Source organism: Triturus cristatus, chromosome 9, assembly GCF_964204655.1.
Source record: "Triturus cristatus chromosome 9, aTriCri1.1, whole genome shotgun sequence".
In the NCBI taxonomy this organism is placed as follows: Eukaryota; Metazoa; Chordata; class Amphibia; order Caudata; family Salamandridae; genus Triturus; species Triturus cristatus.
The window spans coordinates 792,734,021-792,753,695 of record NC_140592.1 but is presented as its reverse complement, the minus strand read 5'-3'; the positions used below and the strand labels follow the sequence as shown (position 1 = coordinate 792,753,695).

The window sequence follows — 19,675 nt, the reverse complement described above, 5'->3', positions numbered from 1 at the left end:
CGCGTCAGGCCAACGGATTCAGACGGGATGGGAAGCTGTCTGTTTGGCTTTAAATAAAGGTTGTCCTTACCTGTCCACGGGTTCCGGCCTCAATTGCTGGGCAATTTTGGGTATATATATATATATATATATATATATATATATACATATATATATATATATATATATATATATATAAAATCACAGTTCCGGGGGTGGAGGGGATTATTGGGTTGCCCTATCTTGTGGTACTGAATCACGTCTAGGCAGCAGCATCTTTTCTTTTTACTTTTGTGGCATTTGCTTTAAATAAAAGAATACCATTGCACCAGCTTGGCCTTGCTGGACCTACTGTGTTTGCCAAACTTTGGGCCTCATTTACAAACTTCTGACGATCGGCAGCGCAGCAGACGTTCCTGCTGCGCTGCTGTGAATCAAAAGAAAAGGGCAGGAATGTGCCATGTCTACAAGATATGGCGCATTCCTGTACTTTTTCCCTGTGCCAGCGCACAAACAGCAGCTGTGCGCCAACGCAGGTACCCCTGCGTCATGTTGTAAGGGTGGCTGTATTGTGATGATGAAGCATGACACCTGGTGGTGTGTGATGCCAGTCCGTCAATTTTTGTGATTTGCCCCCACTAAATTGGGCATCTCTTAGACACAACTAGGAACGGTCCTTTCTGTGGTTCATAGCTTTGGTTGGAGGCTGACCGTTCTCTAGTGCCCTAACGCCTCTAGTTCCCTCCCCGGGCCAGACCCAAAGAAATCATAACAGCCTTGGGAGGATTTTGTACATTTATCATTAAAGTCAAAGGAGGGCTTGGTGAAGACAAGCCAAGTAAATTATTATAATGAGTGGTATAACTTAGCATTACGTCACTGTTTAACAGTCATTTCAGCACCTACTAGATTCTAATCTCACTAATCCCATGGAGCTTGGGAAAGAGGCTAAACGCAGAAGAGGCACTACTGTGCTAAAAAGAAAAAACATAAAAAGGTGAGTCTTGGATCTCACCAGCAGAAAGAAGAGGGGAACATCAAAAATAAAAACGAGATCTGTAAAGGCCTCAAAAGATTGTCAAAATGAAAAAGCCCCAAACCACTCTGGGGAAGAAGGGAGGAGAGGATAAAGGGGAGACATTCCTGGACCCAGACATGAAAGGCTGGTACTTTGATGGATTGCAGACAGGGCATAGGAGAAGGATCTCAGCTTGCTCCAAGAAGTCCCCCACCGGTGAACAGTCCACAAGGATTCCTAGGGTAGGGCTTGGGATAGAAGGGACCCTGTGGGAACTTCAGCAACTTCCGCGAAAAGTTAAACCCACAGCTTACATGCCAGCCAACACTAAGATGTACATACAGTGAGTGGTGGTCCATAAACAAGCAAAGGGCTAAGGCTCTGAGAGACCTAGGAACCAGTATGATTACTGTAAGATGGTAGCTGATGTCTCAAGAGAAGATTCTCCCTAATATGTGGTGTTGTGTGGTGAATACAATCAGGTCAGCTACCATTCTATGGTGATGGTTTGTCTCGATTTGGTGTGTCTGTGGTCCCAGGTAGCCCAGTCTTATCTGTAGACTATCAACCAGAGAAGGATTTGGAGTGGTTGGCAAGGAAATAGGTAGAGTAGAAAAGCTGTGCAAAAATGTTGGAACTGAGTGGGTGCTTATGACCACAATGGCCGTTAGGAGCCAAAGGGAGCCAGAGCCTGAATGAGTGAACTGGGTTCCCTTGAGAAAGAAAAGGGACAAGGAAGATCAGGCCCAGAAACTCCCATTGTCTGGGTAGAGTCACACCCTGAGGAGGAGGATCCAGAGAATACAGGGGAAGATAAACCTGCCTTTACAGACCGGCCTGAGCTAGCTGTCTTGTAGGCTGCAAGAGGTTCTGCAGGTGCCTGCAATTCACTGAAGGAGTTCAACACTCCACAAAGCCTTCTGCAACAGGCTCCAGGAGAGAGCTAAGGGGTACCACTGGGGATCATTTGATCTCCTGGGAGGATGTGCCCTTTGTAGTGAATGTAAGGTTCCTGGGCCTGGGACAGTCTGATAATGACCAGTGGACTTGGCTCATAATATTACTTGACTGGACATCTGTGCTGGGTTCTGACCTTTGAAAAGTTGATCAACCATTGTGTAGGCCACAGAGGCAGAAGGTAGGTAATTTCTGCTGCTTGTGCATGATCTGTCTAGCCAGTGGCAAGCCATTGGGGAAAAGTAAGATAACAATCCAGTCCTATCCTGTGGTGGGGGTACACTTTGACAGGGTAGGGATGGGCTTTGTGGGCCCCTCAACCGTAGGAGAGCTTCAGGGTAGAGGTTTATCCAGGTAGCAGTAGACCATGGCTCCTTGTATCCTGAGGCTATAACTCCAAGGGTGAAGTCTACTTCTGTAGTGCCCAGGGCCCTCCTGGGTATTTGACACAAATAGATTTTGCTATAGAGTTTGTGCCTGAACGTACGACAAATGCCATGTCAGCACACAAGAGGTCCATGTAGAATGAGTGACGGGTAGGCCTTAAACTTTCCTTAACTTGTCATCCCCAAATAAATAGATTTATTGAGAGATTCAAGAAAACCCTGAAATACATGACCAAGGGACGGGAAGAGCCTCTAGAATAAGTGGAACATCTTGCTTATATACCTGTTGCTAGCCTATAGGGAGGTTACACAGAAGGGAGCGGCCAAAACCAACTTGGAGCATATTTTGGCACCCTGTGAGGGGAACTCTGAGTCTCGTGAGAAATGGGGTGGTGAGACATTCCATGAAATCTGCACAAGATGAAGAAGAAAACCAGCAAAAATGTGGCGGTGAGTGAAGAACTTATTAAACAGTGCCATGATCAGAAGGTGACCCTGGTGGAATAACAGCCTTGCTAGAAAGTCAGTAGAGCCGCGGGTGCTTCAAAATAGATGGACCAAGTTATACAATATGCAAGAAAAGAAATGTGAGGTGATATAAGTTGTTGATTTTAAAACAAACACTATGAGGGTCCTACCTTTCAACAGAATGAGCCCACACTACTATTGAGCAGAACTTTCTGATATTTCCTGATATTTCACATTCTGAGAAGCATGGCTTAGTGGAGGGAGTGGTACTCTCTCCCACTGTGATAAAAGGACCAGAATAAAGAATGTCAGAAACAAAATATACAGGCTGTCAGATAAGGTGAGGCCAGCACCAAGAAATAGGTCTCCAACATGCTAGAACGCAAGCTGATTGAACCCTCTAATACTCCTTGGTCAAGTCCAGTGCTTCTGCTATCAAAAGGCACCCCCCAAGGGGGACTACAGAACTCAGGTTCCATGTGGATTACAGAGGGTTATACGCAGTTACAAATACTGATGTCCCCCTTTAACGACAGCTGATGTTTTGATGTTTTCATTGAAGGGTTGGGGACTTCCAAGTTCTTAAGTACCTTTGATTCAGGGCCCTGACCTTTCACCCTAAAAAGAAGGTGAAAAGGAGCGGTCTGCATTTTTAACTCTAGAGCAACATTTACAATTCAGAGAGATTACCTTTGGACTGAAAACCATATATGTCACCTTCAAAACGGTGGTCAAGTCGGTCCTGTCTGGGCCATAAGGCTTCAGTTCCACCAACCTGGATGGCATTGTAGTCTACACTTCCAGATGGAAAGACCATCTGGCGCACCTAAAGAAACTGCTTCAAGGTCTGCAATAGCAGGCCAGATTAACAAGACTGATAAGTACCAGATAGGGATGCATCTGTGGCGTACTTTGCTCACCAGATTGGCAGAAGACACATGGAGTCTCTCCAGTCGAAGATCCTAACCAACATGGCCTGGGAGCCTCTCAAAATCCAGACTCTAGTGAGAATCTTTTGGGGTTGAAAAGGGTACTACAGACGGTTTTCCAAGCAGTATGGGTGTATTGTTGCACATTTAACAGCATTGACCTAAAAAAAAAAGCAAGGAAAGCAAACTAGACAGCAAGTGTCAGTAAGCCTCTGACACCATGAAGGAGGCAATGAGTACTGCATCAGTGCTCATGGTACCTGGCTTCACCATTGAGTTTATGCAGACAGATGCTTCATTGGAGCAGTGGTAATTACATTAATTAGGAAGGACTTGATTAACCCATTGCATTCATTGGGAGACAGTAGTGGAGTTCCATTGTGTGTGAGGACTTGGAGGTGGTATGGCCCCTGAATAAATTGAGACCATAACTGCTTGGGACTCGTTTCTGAGTTACGACACACCAGATATCATTTCGATGGCTAATGCAGATGTAGGGGAGGATCACAAACTGTTCAGGAGATCCAACTCCCTGCAGGGAATTGACTTTAGAGTGGAACACTGACATGGGGCTAACCACTGCAAAGCAGATAGTCTTCCAGGATTTTCTGTCTTAGTGGTGAGAACCCCCAAGTGTATGATTACATTGTCCCTGCCTTCAGCTGTTAAGTGCCAATTGCCAGGTATGAAAGTGCATTATTTTTGTTTTGATCCCCACATGTGTTTTACAAATTGTTTCTAGATCACATTTACAGAATTTGAGGTATAAACGTACAAAATACATCTAATTACATATATCATCAGCAGCAATACATATAACTATCACATGTCCAAGTGAGGTACACTAGCTGTAGATCCTTCTGCATATATTCGCATTCTAGAGAGCAAAAGAAGTTCAATCTCCTTTATTACTTTTAGGTGACAGGAAATGTTACCTAGGGGTAACACTGAGGCATCTCAACCACTTTGAGCAAGAAGTAATCACAACAGTGTGTTATTTGTCTCTCTTTTTCTCGCATCCGATTTCCCTTTCTCCACTGGCAATCATCTGTGTATACTAAGGAAGTGTGGGCCCAGTGGTCATTTTCTGCATTTATATCAATGTTTCCAGGATCTCCAGAATATTTTTTTGACACTTTCACAGCTCTTTCGTTGAAGTGGAAATAGGAAGTGGGACTGTCAGGAATAGAAACCATTCTTGTATAGTCTTCTTAGGCTTTCTCTCTGTACCCCCAAAAGATAGGGGAATAGTTCTAGCACTAGCAGAGAGAAGGCAACATCATCTCTATAAGGCAGTGACTAGAAGAGGGCCAAGCTTCATGCATCTGGCAGAACGCTGGTGTCATTTAGAATGAGAGACTTTAGGAAGATTTGCAGTAAACTGCAAAAGGAAGCACTACAAAATAAGGTTGGGGGTGTGCAGGAAATTCTGAAAAATTTGCTGTTGGGGATTCTCTAATAAATGGCAAGTGCACAAGATAATACTGGCACATCACTACCACCTCTTTAAAAGATTCCTGGACTGAGGAGGAAATATCTAAAGAAAAATGTTTGAAAGCTAAAAAGAAAAATGAAGGGCATCTGGCCTTTTCTTCAAGGTTCAAGGAGTTGGCTTGGTATTGCTGTTACAGGGACACAAACAGCAGGACTCCAAGAAGGCCAAACTGACCTTTATTAGTTAGACCCTGCAGGAGACTTGACTAGGCAGAGGTCTGATGTCTAGAAGCCAGTCTTAAGGACCTGAGGGCTGCAGGACTGACCAGGAGCAAATTTCCCAGCAATTCAAGAATTTGGGACTTAGGTCCTGATTTAGAAGTCGGCGGAGGAAATCCTCCATCACAAGCATGACGGATATCCCATCCGACGTATTATGATCCCCATAGAATAGAATGTGATCTTAATACGGCGAACGTGATATCCATCACATTTGTGATCAATCAATCAATCAGTATATTTGTAGAGCGCACAACTCACCTGTGAGGGTCTCATGGCGGTGGGGGGGCGCGGGGGGGCTGCTACTGCTCAAACAGCCAGGTCTTGAGGAGTCTCCTGAAGGCCAGCAGGTCCTGGGTCTGTCGTAAGCAGATGGGGAGGGTGTTCCAGGTTTTTGCGGCGAGGTGGGAGAACGATCTGCCGGCGGCGGTCGCTCGACGGATGCGGGGGACGGTGGCGAGGTTGAGGTCAGCGGAGCGCAGCTGGCGGTTCGGGGTGTAGAAGGTGAGTCATTAGTTGAGGTACCCTGGTCCGGTGTTGTGGAGAGCTTTGTGAACGTGGGTGAGGAGCTTGAAGGTGATCTTCTTGCTGATGGGGAGCCAGTGTAGGTCTTTCAGTTGGGCTGTGATGTGGCTGTGGCAGGGGATGTCGAGGATGAGGCGTGCAGAGGCGTTCTGTATGCGTTGTAGTCGTTTATGGAGTTTGGCTGATGTTCCTGCATAGAGAGCGTTGCCGTAGTCCAGTCTGCTGCTGACGAGGATGGAATTTTCCCCTCTGCAGACTTCTTAATCAAAACTATTGACTGGTGTGTCCTGCGTGCCATATCAAGCTCTGCACCACCACCACCTGAAATTGTACCTAGGTTTATTGGTACTTTTTGCCTGAAAACAGCATACAAGCATTGATAAAGCTAACAAGCCTCGTTTTGTTTTAACAATTGCCTTTGCCAATGCTGTACAACATTGGCAAAAGGAAATGCCTTCCGCTGATGGTGCACAGCATTAGCAAAAAATACCCCAAACAAACGTATGAAGTTCATGGCAGCCGCATCATTCTGTGTGTGCAAGTATGCATAATGAGATATGAATGCATGATGACACATGGTTGTCAATGCATGATAAAACCAAAGGGGATGATGGACGGAGTGCTGAACATTGCAAGCACTCACCCCCAATCAACTGATCTGGGCTTAATTCATCATCATTCTTTAGCTCACTCCGCCACCCCAGTTCAGAAATGCATGATAACATACATCAGCATGCATGACCATGCCTAGGGAATGACGCAGGTGTCATTATACTTATTTTTTTTATTTAGTGCTCAAAGATGATGGATGAGACTTGAAGCGGGAAATAAAAAAAATGTAAACATAAAATATTTTATGGACCACAGAGGTCCAGGTGGGGGAGCAACAAGGAATCGGTAGGGCAGCAGCAGACCAACTTGAGCCTGAAATAAATAAATACAATTATAAGATGTAGAGATGGCAGAATCGATGGTGGTGATTGGGGAAGAAGGGAGCAACACAGAGCTGGTGGGGGTATTGGCAGATGTAGGAGGGGGGCTGTGCTATGAAAAAAGGAAGCACATGATGTGCAGAGGAATTAAACACATACACTCACATGGAATGCCAATAACAAAAGAAAAAAGTGGCTCCTTGAATGTGAGATCAGAAGAACGATACAAGTCAAAAAATCATAAGGATGGTAAAGAAGTTAAGCTGCAGGGGACGTGGAAACAGAAGAAGTAGAAAGAAAGCAATGCAATAAGAAGCAGACAATTACAATGACCAGAAAGCCAATAAATGTCTGTCTGTACAGAAGACCTCAAAAATATCCCTACTTCCCCTTACCCATTATTAATTATATGGCATCTTTTGTTCATTGCATTTTTCCAGATTTTTCCACATTGGTTTCAGAATTGTATTGCTTTGTGTGTGCTTGCTTCTGCTTGAACTTAACAACTATTTCACTGAGGACTTGGCTGCGTTTTGTACAATATCTGCCAGGGGTTGTGCAGCCATTCTCATAGAACTGTGTTTTGACCTAATTAGATTGTATTTATTATATTGATAGGTGTGCCCTCTCCCAAAAGATTAACTCAAGTTCTGACAATAAGGGACAACAGTCACAAAATTCGTTTTTTGCAAAAAGATAATTGAATCTTTACATTCCGGCCACAAAGCATATGTTGGTCTTAGTATTAAAAAACCTTTTCATAGAAATTCAATTTTCTGTCTGTTCAAGAGTGTGTTCAAACAATGAGAAGAAAAAGAGCATGTAAAAACTAGTAACTTTATATGAATTAAAATATGACAAATACACACACAAGAACGCAAGACTAAGAACAATTTGTAAGATGAACTAGGAAATGTCTCTATGTCGCTGAACAATAGAAGTAAAATAACTAGAAGAGAATATATAAAGACATTTTCACCACTCTTAACTTTGTGAATACCACATTCCAATATATTGTTTTTAATTTATGAGCATAATGTATACAGTAAATATAAATTACATTATTCTTTTCAAATATCTATGGGTCAGTTCTTTGGCAATGTATGTTTTACTTTACATTACTGTATGGTACAGTTGTTCAGTTCAGTTATGCTGTACTTGATTAGTGCAGACAGGAATAATCACCAGCATGATGTAACTTAAATTCATCTAGTAAATGGCACCATTTTGCCAAAGGTGCCAACTGGGGTCAAAGAAAAGAAAGACTAATAATACAACACATTAGTGCATTTCATAGAATGCAAATATAAAAACTGGTTCTTGTGTTCAATTCTAAACGATAATAAAATACTGCTTTTCCACTGCATGTGTAAAGTCCACACTTCTTGGCTTGCCTTTGCCACTGGAAATATCTGACGCTAGTCTGAAATTTAAACGCAGAGATTGAGTTGCTACAATACAGCTTAGCTGTGTCTATTGACTTCCCTGATTTACATGGTCATTGTGAGTCTTATTATTTTTTTTTTTTAAAGACTGCAGTTAAAATTCTGAAAACAATCAGAAACTAGGGCATGATATTGCTGTAAGGCTTACTGCACAATGGGAACAATGGAAATCCAACAGACGGTTAGTATTTGAACAATCCATTTCCTTCCAAATTTCTAGCTGATCTTTCCTCAATCATTCGTCAATACCAGATCCATTCTTGAGTCACCACAAAATCGCACAAATGTAAAATAATCTACGCATAACAGTGCATAGGTCATATAAAATAGTTTTTTACAATATCTCTGCTTATTACAGACTAGAGTTTTTGAGGCAAAGTTTGCAAACATTTGTTTTCATGAGGCTACTTCTCCTCATTAGCATAACCTTCTTTTGAGCTGTCTGTGGGTGCTTCCAGAGTGCATGAGAAGACCAAGAGTTCTTGTTGTCCCTCCTGTTTGGAAATGCTATTCACAGTCCAACTGAAATTTCAATAGCATAAATATTTGATCTCTTAGATCTCAAGTTGCACAAATTCCTTAAAGAGGCCACCTTCAAATTCCCGTAGCATTGTTCTTTTGTCAGAAGTCAGTTTGTCATGGTGTACTCCTCGAGAAGGATTTGTCCAAGTGCAGCTGCACTTCTCAGACTGTCCTTTTCCATCGAGGATGAAGTTTTCACCCTGAAGCAGTGTATGAAAAGTTTTCGAATTCACTCTGGTTAATCATCGGAAGAAGAGTTTCATCAATTGGAGTTAAAACGGGATCTTCTTTGATGAAATCTGGATCAAAATTATTGACATCTTCTTTAGATTTCTGGAAAGAGAAAAAACTGTTACTCACCAAAAAAAAAAGTTTTATATCAAAATGTTTAGCAGTATCTGGAGGTCATTTTGCAGTGCTTGTTGTGTCTCTCTATCTTGCATCCAGCATACAATTTCCACTACCAAATTAGAACACAAGAACACTTCCACCCAACAAATACATCCCTCATTTATTACACACTTTTTTCAGGAGTCCTTTGTCCTGAATGTCATTATCATGGGGAATATATAGAACGTAGGTGCTTGAGAAGCATTCAATTTTGATAATCCTATTCAGCAATAGTACAAAAATGGCACTCATTGGTTCCTTCAGCTTGTGCCACAATCTGTAATCCCCTATTCGTTTACTGCAAACATTTTTAACTGTATGGTGGTCCCCCCCAAACCCCCTGGTGGTGTCAAGAGGTATTCACGCTGGAGCAAGGCTCTGGCAATAAAGCAGATTAAAACTTTTCCAGCCACTTCCAAATTGTTTCTGAAATCCAATTACATTTTTAAAAGGGAGACTGAACATCACTGCAATATTTTACATGTTAAAGGAGTTGATGTATGTAAATAAAAGTTAAAAATTACAATTTTGTCAAAATGTCTTTGATGAATTCCCATGCCCCAACACCATCTGAATGTTTGGTTTCATTGCTCACAATTTATTTTTTAATTATATGTTGGATTTATTAACGACCCCCACACCCATCAGTCTCACTTGAAGTGCTTATCTTCCTTGCAATGTTTTACTTGACCCATACTTTGTGTGATAAATCAAAAAGCACTACTGAAACTCATTTATTCTCTATGTTTCTTAAAGGGCATGCCATCTAGTTCCACTATTTGTTTAATTAGTTTGTAATATTTAACATTGTAGATATTATCCATGAGAATAATAAAACTATTTCTGGAGGGGTAAAACTGAATTACTTTACTCATAGGCAGCCCAACATGAAAAAGGTTTTCCTCACACAACATTTCCATTCAGACTTCAATCAACAAGCCCTTCCCATTTCAATTAACTGAGCCCTTCAAATTTCAATCAATCAAACCATTCACATTTATTTTTTTAATTTCTTTTTATTGTTTTCTAACAGTATAAGTAAGAAGAAAAAAAGAATATTTAAGCACAAGCATACATTAATCAACCGTTTAGGGTACATGGAGTTCACATTGTGAAATGCTCATAGGCTCTTTAATCAAGTGGCAACAGTACAATGGGGCATTCATCCCATAAGGTCATACATATCAGGAACATCAATCACCTGTACAGAGGTAAAAGGCATTTTAAAGCTTTGCAATCATAAAGGACACTTCATTCATTTGCATTAATCCACCATTCACATATAAAACAACTCAACATTTAGGGGGATATTCTCAAGAACGGGCGGTAATTATCGCCAACCTAGGTTAACGCAATTTTACATAACGCCATCTATTGCGGGAGACCAACGCCGTGTTAACGGCGTATTCTCAACACGCCGGAGACAGGTGATAGTTTCCTGATAACGAGTCAAATGTCCGCATTAAAATTACCGGGACGCCGATAAAAAAAGGAAACCCGTAAGTGAAAAAAGTTGCGATGGGCCCAACAGCGATAAAAACGTCAGTAATAAGCAGCGCCAGGCTTGCAATTCCCACGTCATGCGGGAAAAATCACCATAAAAGCTGCAAAAAAGTTTTTTTTAAAACAAAACCCAAACTACTGAGAAGCACCATGGAGGAAGCTGGAGCAACTACAGAGGCCAACCAGAACCCCACAAACCCCCCGGAGGACCAGCCAGGGACCACGGGGAAGGAGAAGGGCAAGGAGAAGAAAAAGAGGAACCCGCGATTCAGTATGCAGGAAAACAAGATCCTGATTACGGAGGTGATAGAACACCACCAACAACTGTTCTTCACCTCCACTGTGTCATTGGCAACTAAAAATGCAATATGGCAGTCCATCTTGGCCAAGGTGAATGCAGTCGGAGTGAAGTGCCAAGAAGCGCTGGAATGCTGTGAAGCGCAAAAACAAGCTGAAACTCGCTAACAACCAGAAAGCAGCATTGCAGACTGGAGGTGGGAGTCCAGCGCCACAGCAGGAGCTGGATGAGATGGAGAAAATGGTGTCCACAGTCATCAGTGGGGAGACGGTGGCAGGAGTTGGGGGCCCGGACACTGCTCAACATGACCTGACCCAACAGCAACAGGGTGAGTAATGACCAGGGACTGGGGGGACAGGGGGAGATGGGCACAATGGCATTCATGCACAATTAAGTATAGCACAGTGCACACCCACAATGACTCCGGATCATGTCCCTGATCTCCTTTGCATACTGCAGCACACATAAAAACAGCAAGTAGGCCCCCGTCGACAATGTGTCCAGAGGGGGCCCTCCCCACACATCACTAATCTCGCAACAAACCCATGCACATGTGCTGAACCCAGCAAAGCTTCCATGGGCCAGACTGACAATGCAAGTGACACTGCATGACGATTAGCATGGCTGCAGTCCAATTTTCATGACATGGTGCACTCCACGACACTGAGGTGGCTGAGTGTGGACCACATACGTAAAGGAGCAGGTCACACTATGACACATCCTAGTGCACAAACAAACCCTGACGTCATCCCCCTTACGTCCATGTTGCTCATGTTGTGAGACTTGAGTCACAGGGTGCATCTCTGCATCAGGGTGGATCATATTTGACCCCAAATGACACCAGAAATTTCATATCTGACCGCAATTGACAACCGAAATGTCATATTTGACCCCAAATGACACCCTGTTGTCTTTTTTTGAACACCAATGACAGCCTTCATGTCATGTTTTTGTACACATGTGATGCGCTGATGAGTGGTATTACGTACTACATTTGACAACCTGAAATGGGATTTCAAATACGTGATACCCTAAACACCCTCTCTGTACAGAGGTGATATACCACCATCTATTTGCTATTCGTGAGATTGTTAGCACTTAATGTTGCACTTACACTTGTCAGAGTGATATGCTAATGCAGAGGACTGACATGCACACAGGGAATGTGTGTTGCAATGAATTTATTTGCACATGCTGTTCATGTGGTCATTTTGTACTGTTCCATGATTGCTAAGGACAGTCACAATGTGACATGCTCATGCGAAGAAATTGTTAATGATTGTGTTCCTTCGGGCTATTCCTGCTGCAGCTGCAGTGGGGTGTGGCCCACCTGCCTCATCTTCCTCATCATCGTCCGGTGCATCTGGCACTTGGATCCATGGGGCATTGGTGCGTACACATATGCAAGGATCATCTTGCACACTATTTCTGGGCTGTACAGGAGTCTTCCACCTGTGATGTCCAGGCACCTGAAACGTGACTTTAACATGCCAAATGTGCGCTCAACAATGCCCCTGGTGCGTTTGTGGGCCACATTGTACTGTCTCTGGGCCGTGGTGTTCGGAGCTCGGAGGGGTGTCATCATCCACTGGCAGAGTGCATATCCTTGATCACCTGTGAGAGGTAAGTGAGATTAGTGTAAATTGGTGGTTCTGCATGCTGTGTTGGCAGACTTACAAGTTTTGTGGCGCGTTATTTGTGTGACTTTGGGATTGATGTTGCCATGTATTGCTTCTGGCAAATGTGTGGGATCTATGTGTATTACGTAGCCTCACAGCAGCTCCTCCCTCCCCCGAGCCTATTTACTTCTGTGCACTGCGTGGTTGCATCACTTGCACTCCTACGGCACACCATTGTCATGCCTGTCTGCGCATGTCTGCAAACCTGACAAAAACACTGTAATGTTGGCCGTTGACGGTGGGCGGCCACGTGTGTGTAGGCCTATGGTAAGGATAGGGCGGATACAGATGTAGAGTTCAGGCCTGGCTGAACTCACGCTGCGATTGAGGCTAGGCCTTTGACTTATGCTGCGGCAATGAAGATACACACTGTTGGCATCTATGAGCCAAGACCCGAGGGGTCTTGTGCTCCTTTATTTATCCATTCGGGCGAGCCCACCCTCTGGGTGCATGCTGCATTGCAACATTGTGGATTAAGGTCCGGGTGGCGCCGACACTACAACAGAGACACGCGCCATAGTTACTTTTGTGGCCAGCCCAGAACTGCACCACACCCAGAGCCCAGAACTGAACCATGCCCAAAGCCCAGAACTGAACCACACCCAGAGCCCTGGGCCATTTCTTCACACGCCTATGCGTGGGCCGCCGCCACCGCCGCGCTGGCATGTCCTGCGCTTTGGACTACGTCTCCAGACGTTCCACCCAAGTTTTCCGGTGGCCTGCCTGTGACTGTGACGGGCTCAAGTGGCGTTACAGAGGACATGCTGTTGGCTGCTGGAGGCGGGCTTGTGGGGTACCCCCACTGGACGATGTGGTGCACTGAGCTAGGCCCACCTGAAGAGCTGAGCGGGTGTGCAGCCTGCGATGATGCTGTGCCTGGAGGCTGGACGGTGACTTGTGGTGCACAGAGGTAGTGGCACCTGAGGCACTGCGTCTGGTACGGGCCTACCGCCACGTGGCGATGACTTGCGGTGCACTGAGCTAGGCCCACCTGAAGAGCTGAGCGATTGTGCAGCCTGCGATGATGCAGTAGGCCAGGAGGCAGGACGATAACTTGTGGTGCACTGAGCTAGGCCCACCTGAAGAGTTGAGTGGGTGTGCAGCCTGCAAAGATGCAGTAGGCCTGGAGGTCCGGACTGGATTTGATTTGTGTGAGACCTGCTGGACCGCAGTGTAGGCCGAAGGGAGCAGTCAGCACACACGGTGCCGCTGGGTGCACTGGGGGCCTCTTGCGCAGAAGCCAGCGATCGGCTGAGGAGGCTGCCAAGCTCCCGGGCCTCCGGCTTGAAGATTGCACCGGCACGTGGTGGGCCCTCTTGGAGACACGCCGGTGGCGGCAGGTGAGCAGTGAGGCCTGGGTACGCAGGGGCGGGCAATCACCGCTGGGCGCCGGACGGGTCTGGGGACCAGCAGGCTGGGGTGCAGCAGGCGCACAGCATCGCGCAGGCACCACCGGTCACGGCGGCAGCATCGTGACAGGGTGAGGGGCGCCGCCCTGGCAGACACGCCCCTGCCGGGGTGGCGTGTGACGTAGCCACCTCGTCACCAGTGTAGATTTGTCCGTTGTAGGTGGTCGGCCACGTGTGTGTAGGCCTATGTTCAGGATATGGCAGACACAGAGACACACGCAGTAGTTACTTTGGTGGCCATCCCGGAAGTGAACCACACCCAGAACCCCGGGCTATTTATTCACACTCCAATGCTGGACTGGCGTACGTCAGCCCAGCCCACGACGCTTACGCTTACAGGGGGGGTGACATAGCTACATGTCCACGGTCTTCCCCACTGCCTGAGGTAACATGGTTGCGTCTACTGTCCACAACACTACAAACACCAGCAGTATATGTCCACATGGATATGTCTATGCTCTGCATACTCAAGACTGTCCAGCACATCACCGCCACACTTGGCATTGTGTACATTCTTATTCATGGGTCACTTGCCTCCTTCGCACATTCTTGGTTCCCACCTCTCCCCACATTCTGAAATTGTATGGCAAAGGGGCTATGCCTTTGTCGATGGTTTGTCTACATGTCTGGCCCCTGTTACCACAGTTACTTGTGTTGTCGTGTCTGGTAGGTGGGCATGTTAGTTGGCATGTTGTATGTGATTTTGTTCCATGTGCATTCCCACAGTTGTGAGTTGCATGATTGGGGAGTTGCATGATTGTGGAGTTGAGGTGTGTGGTGTGTTCCGTTGGTACTTACCAATGAGCAGTTCATTTCTATAGGTGCCATCCTGAAAGCGCTGGTTGATGATGGACTGTTGGAAGATGTAGGAATCATACACACTGCCTGGGAAGTTGGCGACGACATTGGTGAACAGTCCCCGGTTGTCCATTATTGCCTGCACATTGATGGAATGTGTGTGCTTTCTGTTGCGGTAATTGTGTGCAGTGTCGGGAGGGGGCACAAGTAGGACATGTGTGCAGTCAATTTCCCCCAACACGTGCAGGAAGCCAGCTATGACGTAGAAGCCTTGCTTGGTCTCCAGCTGTTCCTGCGCAGTGTGGGGGAAGTGAAGGTGCTGGGGTATCAAGCTGATGATGGCATCCAAGACAGGTGTGAGGAACATTGATAGGGCTGGCTGTGAGACTCCTCCGACTCTGGCAGTTGTTGGTTGGAAGGTACCAGAGGCCAACAAGAGTAGCGCAGCCAGCAGCTTTGTTTGCGGAGGGATGTTGGTTGTCCGCTGTGTTGGTACCGTCAGCCTGTGAACAATGTGGCTCAGGATGCGGAGGATGGTTGTCCTTTTGAACCTGTAGTGGGCAATGACATCCTCTGGCATTAGGTCTCTGAGGCTGGTATGTTTTCGGAAGGTCCGCTGTCTTGTTCTGCGCTGCCTCGGTTGTAGTCAGGGAGGTCCTGGGGGTGGCGGTGGTCCTGGGGGTGGTGGCGGTGGGTGTTGTGTCCCTCCTGGGTCTCAAAGCTGCATGATTAATAGCTCCATGGCATCTGTTGGTCTTCAGATGTGGCTCTGGGCTGGGCTTCCTTTATACTGCAGGTTTTTGTCCTACTTAAGACCAGAAAAAAGCAGGTCTTAAGTCGCTGCTGCTGACATGTCTTATTGCCTGTTTTTGGAACGCATCGCTGGTCGTTGATAATATCGCGAAGTGGTGTTATCGTGAGTTTTTGGACGGGAACGCCTACTCTGCATATGATTAGCGTTAGATGCCACTGTCAGCCATGGCGATGTTTTTAGCGGCAGCTATCGCAGGTAAACTGATGATGTCGTCTGTTAGCGCAGGCTTGTGAATTGGGCGATAAATCTATCGCCACTTTCGTGGCGGAAAAGTGCCTCTAAATCGGCGATGAGTCCTTGAGAATATGCCCCTTAGAATTTCCAGCAACCAAACCCTTCACATTTCATATCAACCAAACTATATCACATACCACTCAACCAAACCATTGACATTCGGATCAGCCAAACAATTAATATTGCTTAGCAGAATGCTTCACATTTCTGTCAACCAAACCATTCACATTTCAATAAACCAAATCCTTCGCATTTCAGTCAATCAGCCCTTTCTCATTTCAATCACCCAAACTAGTCAGCCAAACCATTCACATTCCGATCAACCAAACAATTCACATTTCAATCAACCAGACACTTCACATTATAATCATCCAAACCATTCACATTTTTATCAATCAACCATTCTCATTCCAATCAATCAAATAATTAACACTTCAAATTGTCAGATCAGCAAATTACATACAAAATCCCTATGCTAAGCAGGGAGGTTTACTAACTCCTTACTTTGAGCGTTAAAGTTAGTAGTTAGTGACATGCATTGTAATAATGTATTTGCTATCTAGGAAGCTTGACGGGAAGCAGAGGGACGTTGTCTGCTTTTATATGACATAGCAAGTAATACCCAACTTGTCTTCACTTTCTAATGAGTTAGCAATATTGTTTGCTTTGAATCAGTACCTGGTGGAACTTGCTCCTCATCTCAATGGAAACCATAGAATATGGCAGCAGTAGAACTGTAGATGAGGCATAATTCATATATTTTGTAAGCCATAAGTCAGGGAATGTAATCCATATCAGATTTCATTTGAGCCATCGTGTTTATCTGCAACCATGACACTGCTGCAAATACTGAAGTACACAAAAAATTGATGGTTGGAATGCTTGAATTAATCTCTGCCACTGGCAATTACTCGGGGTGCATCCCAGTTCATCATTATTTTGCAGGCCATGCCAACTCAGTTTGGACCAAGCCATATGCAAATCAGCCTCGACCTTGCTGCAATAGGAACAGTCCAAACAAAATTAGCTCCCTGAACCATAACACAAGCAACAAAACACCAGTTTTGCCCTTATTATGGCTCATCAGTCAGGGATAGTCTTGTTCCAGTGGCACAGAATGCACGGGACCCACATACGGAGCATATCTGTCCCACTGGTAAATACCTGGGCCACAACCCAGTCCATGGTTAGTTTGCACACCATGCCAGCTCAGTTTGGACCTAGCCATAGGCAAAAATATGTCTTGACATTGCTCCCCCTTGAGCCATCATTTTTATAATTAAACATGACACTGATGCAAGTACTGAAGTATTAAAAAAACTGATGCTACACCCAACTGAAAAGCCCCTATCAGGGTGAAACTGGTCTTGGGTTGCTTATATATGGGTTCATGAAGGACCTGGCCTGGCGTTCGGGCAGGACTGTTCCTATTGGAGCAGCATCAAGATTGTTTTTCATTTGGCTGGATCCAAGCTAAGGTGGCACGTTGGCTGAGATTAATTTGGTGGATGAGTGAAGACGGGCCCACGTCTGGGCATACCTGTCAAATTTAGGGCATCGCACTGACGTATGCAAAAATGTTTCGGGTGGAATGCTTGAATTAGCTACTGGTAATTACTGTTTCAGACACTACAGGGACAATCAATAGGTTGGTTGAAAGATTTGTGGTACCCAACTCTGATGCTCAAGGTCTTAACTAGGTGTCTTAACAAAAGGACACTTTCCAAAACATTTCTGTTCTATTTTTTCTGGTTTAATTTTTACATAAGCTTCAATGAAAAGCACCTAAATGGAACTATTTATTTAATAAACATGCCTTAACAAAGGCACCAACAAATTATTTTTCCATCTAAAACACACTCTTATCATGCTTAAATGTAGAGGGATCCCATCATATCCCTCTTCAATGAATCCAGTATCATCACACCCATCCCTATTTCCCTTTCGAGTAAATAAAAGTGTTATACCTTAAGTGTACTTATTATTAACACTTGAATGGAAGGAACTCCCCCCCCTTTCACTCTCCCATTCCCAGCCTACGCAATAACACCCAAACCATTTTACACGTTTTGGCTGTCTGTAATAAAATTAATGTGTTCTACCTAAACTGGTTGAATTTACATTTTTTAGTGACAGTCATCATGGGAATAGTTAATTTCGTAAAACTTAATGTAGAATAAAAAAACAATAAGGGTTACATTTAATCAGTTGAGGCAATGCCGAATAACTCAAGTCTTTCACCCTTTCACAGCAGACGATTTCTTAATCACTGGTGATCAAACTTTGTGCACAAGTATTCTTTTAAATTCCTTCTGAAATCCCCAGCCACAAGTAAATTATTTTAGTTTGAACACACAGACTCAAATAGACCAGCTTTTTTGAGAAATGCAAGCTCCTGTAGGTTAGTCACTGCTGTTCCAAAATCAACTTCAGCCCACAGATTTGCAAAATATGAATTTCTTCATTGTACGCGGCTCATGCAAACACATGTTCCAGTCAGTTTGGGCCATTGCTTTGCTGTGCATGGGGCAACCTGTAAAGGAAAGCCACGCGTTTTGCCATTCTAAAATTGTGTTGAAGCAAGAGCTGTCAAAGTAGAAGTAGACAGATCCAATTTAAGTGACAGTCACGAGCTTAGTGGTTCCTATTACACTTTGATATAAAGCTGGCCATGTTGCTTAAGGTCAGAATTTATGTCTGGCCAGAGCTGCCACACTAAAGTTACAGCTGTCGTCAGTTCATGAATTTAAGAAAACAGTACCTGTCATTCAGCACTGGGCACAGTGGTGGAATAAGGAATCAATCACAGGCACAGGGGCAGATAGAAACGCAAGAAGGTCACACACACACACACAAACGGTAAAACACATACACGTTAACTCACAATTCTGGGCTTAAAAGGTGGCTCGATTTTGCGCTGGCTCAGAAGATCCCAGTCGATGTGTTGAAAGAACTGGTGCTCCTGGATTGCCCTCTCGCCGCCTCGAGACGGACTTCCAAGGCGCTTGCTGGGGTTCTTCTGCATGAACTGCAAAACATAAGAGGATGTTATCCTTTGGATGGAGCCAGACAGTTCAGCTGTTCTTTCACCTTTCTGGCCTCACTGCTCCAGGAGCAAAAAACACAAACAGATCAGGTCTCGGACAGTTTTGGACAAGAGTGGATGAAAAGGATGTTATATTCAGGGGAAGAAAGCGATATTTTTGTGAGTGGTAAAGGGTGAATGGTCACATTTTCTTTCCGTATGGTAAAAATCTATCTTTTCTGAGTAAGAACGTTTTTTTCTTTTCGTTTTTACAGCTACGGAGCACCGTGAAGGTCAAATCTCCCTTTCAGTTCCACGAGGAAACACCGCCCTGAGGAATGGTAAGCAGTTATTAATTGCTAAATCCAGACAAACTCCCTTCCAGCCTGAGGCAGGATTGTATTAAATTACTATTGTAATCTCAATCTTATAATATTTGGGGGTTTAATTGTGCTTGAAATTGTGTTTATTTGCAAGTTGATACTTTTGTGGCGAGAAATGCATGTATGATAGATGTACTGGGAGGTACAGAGCAAGAATATTGATGTGTAAATTTCGACCTACAGAAATATCGAGGTAAAAATCTCGTGGGTAAGAAATATCGATGTAAAAAATATCGTGGTAAAGAATATCAATTGTTAGGTAATTAAT

The 19,675-nt window shown here is 44.6% G+C and overlaps 1 protein-coding gene across 1 annotated transcript in view; it reads right to left on the bottom strand.

The window, feature by feature from the left end:
* Positions 1 to 7,727: 7,727 nt before the first annotated feature.
* The window catches only part of PRKCH (protein kinase C eta), a 536,393-nt gene continuing 524,445 nt past the window's right edge, over positions 7,728 to 19,675 (bottom strand). The window contains exons 13-14 of the mRNA XM_085626180.1: positions 18,884 to 19,027; positions 7,728 to 9,207 (exon numbers count right to left, since the gene is read on the bottom strand). Of these exons, the coding sequence (XP_085482306.1) occupies positions 9,070 to 9,207; positions 18,884 to 19,027 (282 nt within the window). The 3' untranslated portion in view covers positions 7,728 to 9,069. The remainder of the gene's footprint in view (positions 9,208 to 18,883; positions 19,028 to 19,675) is intronic.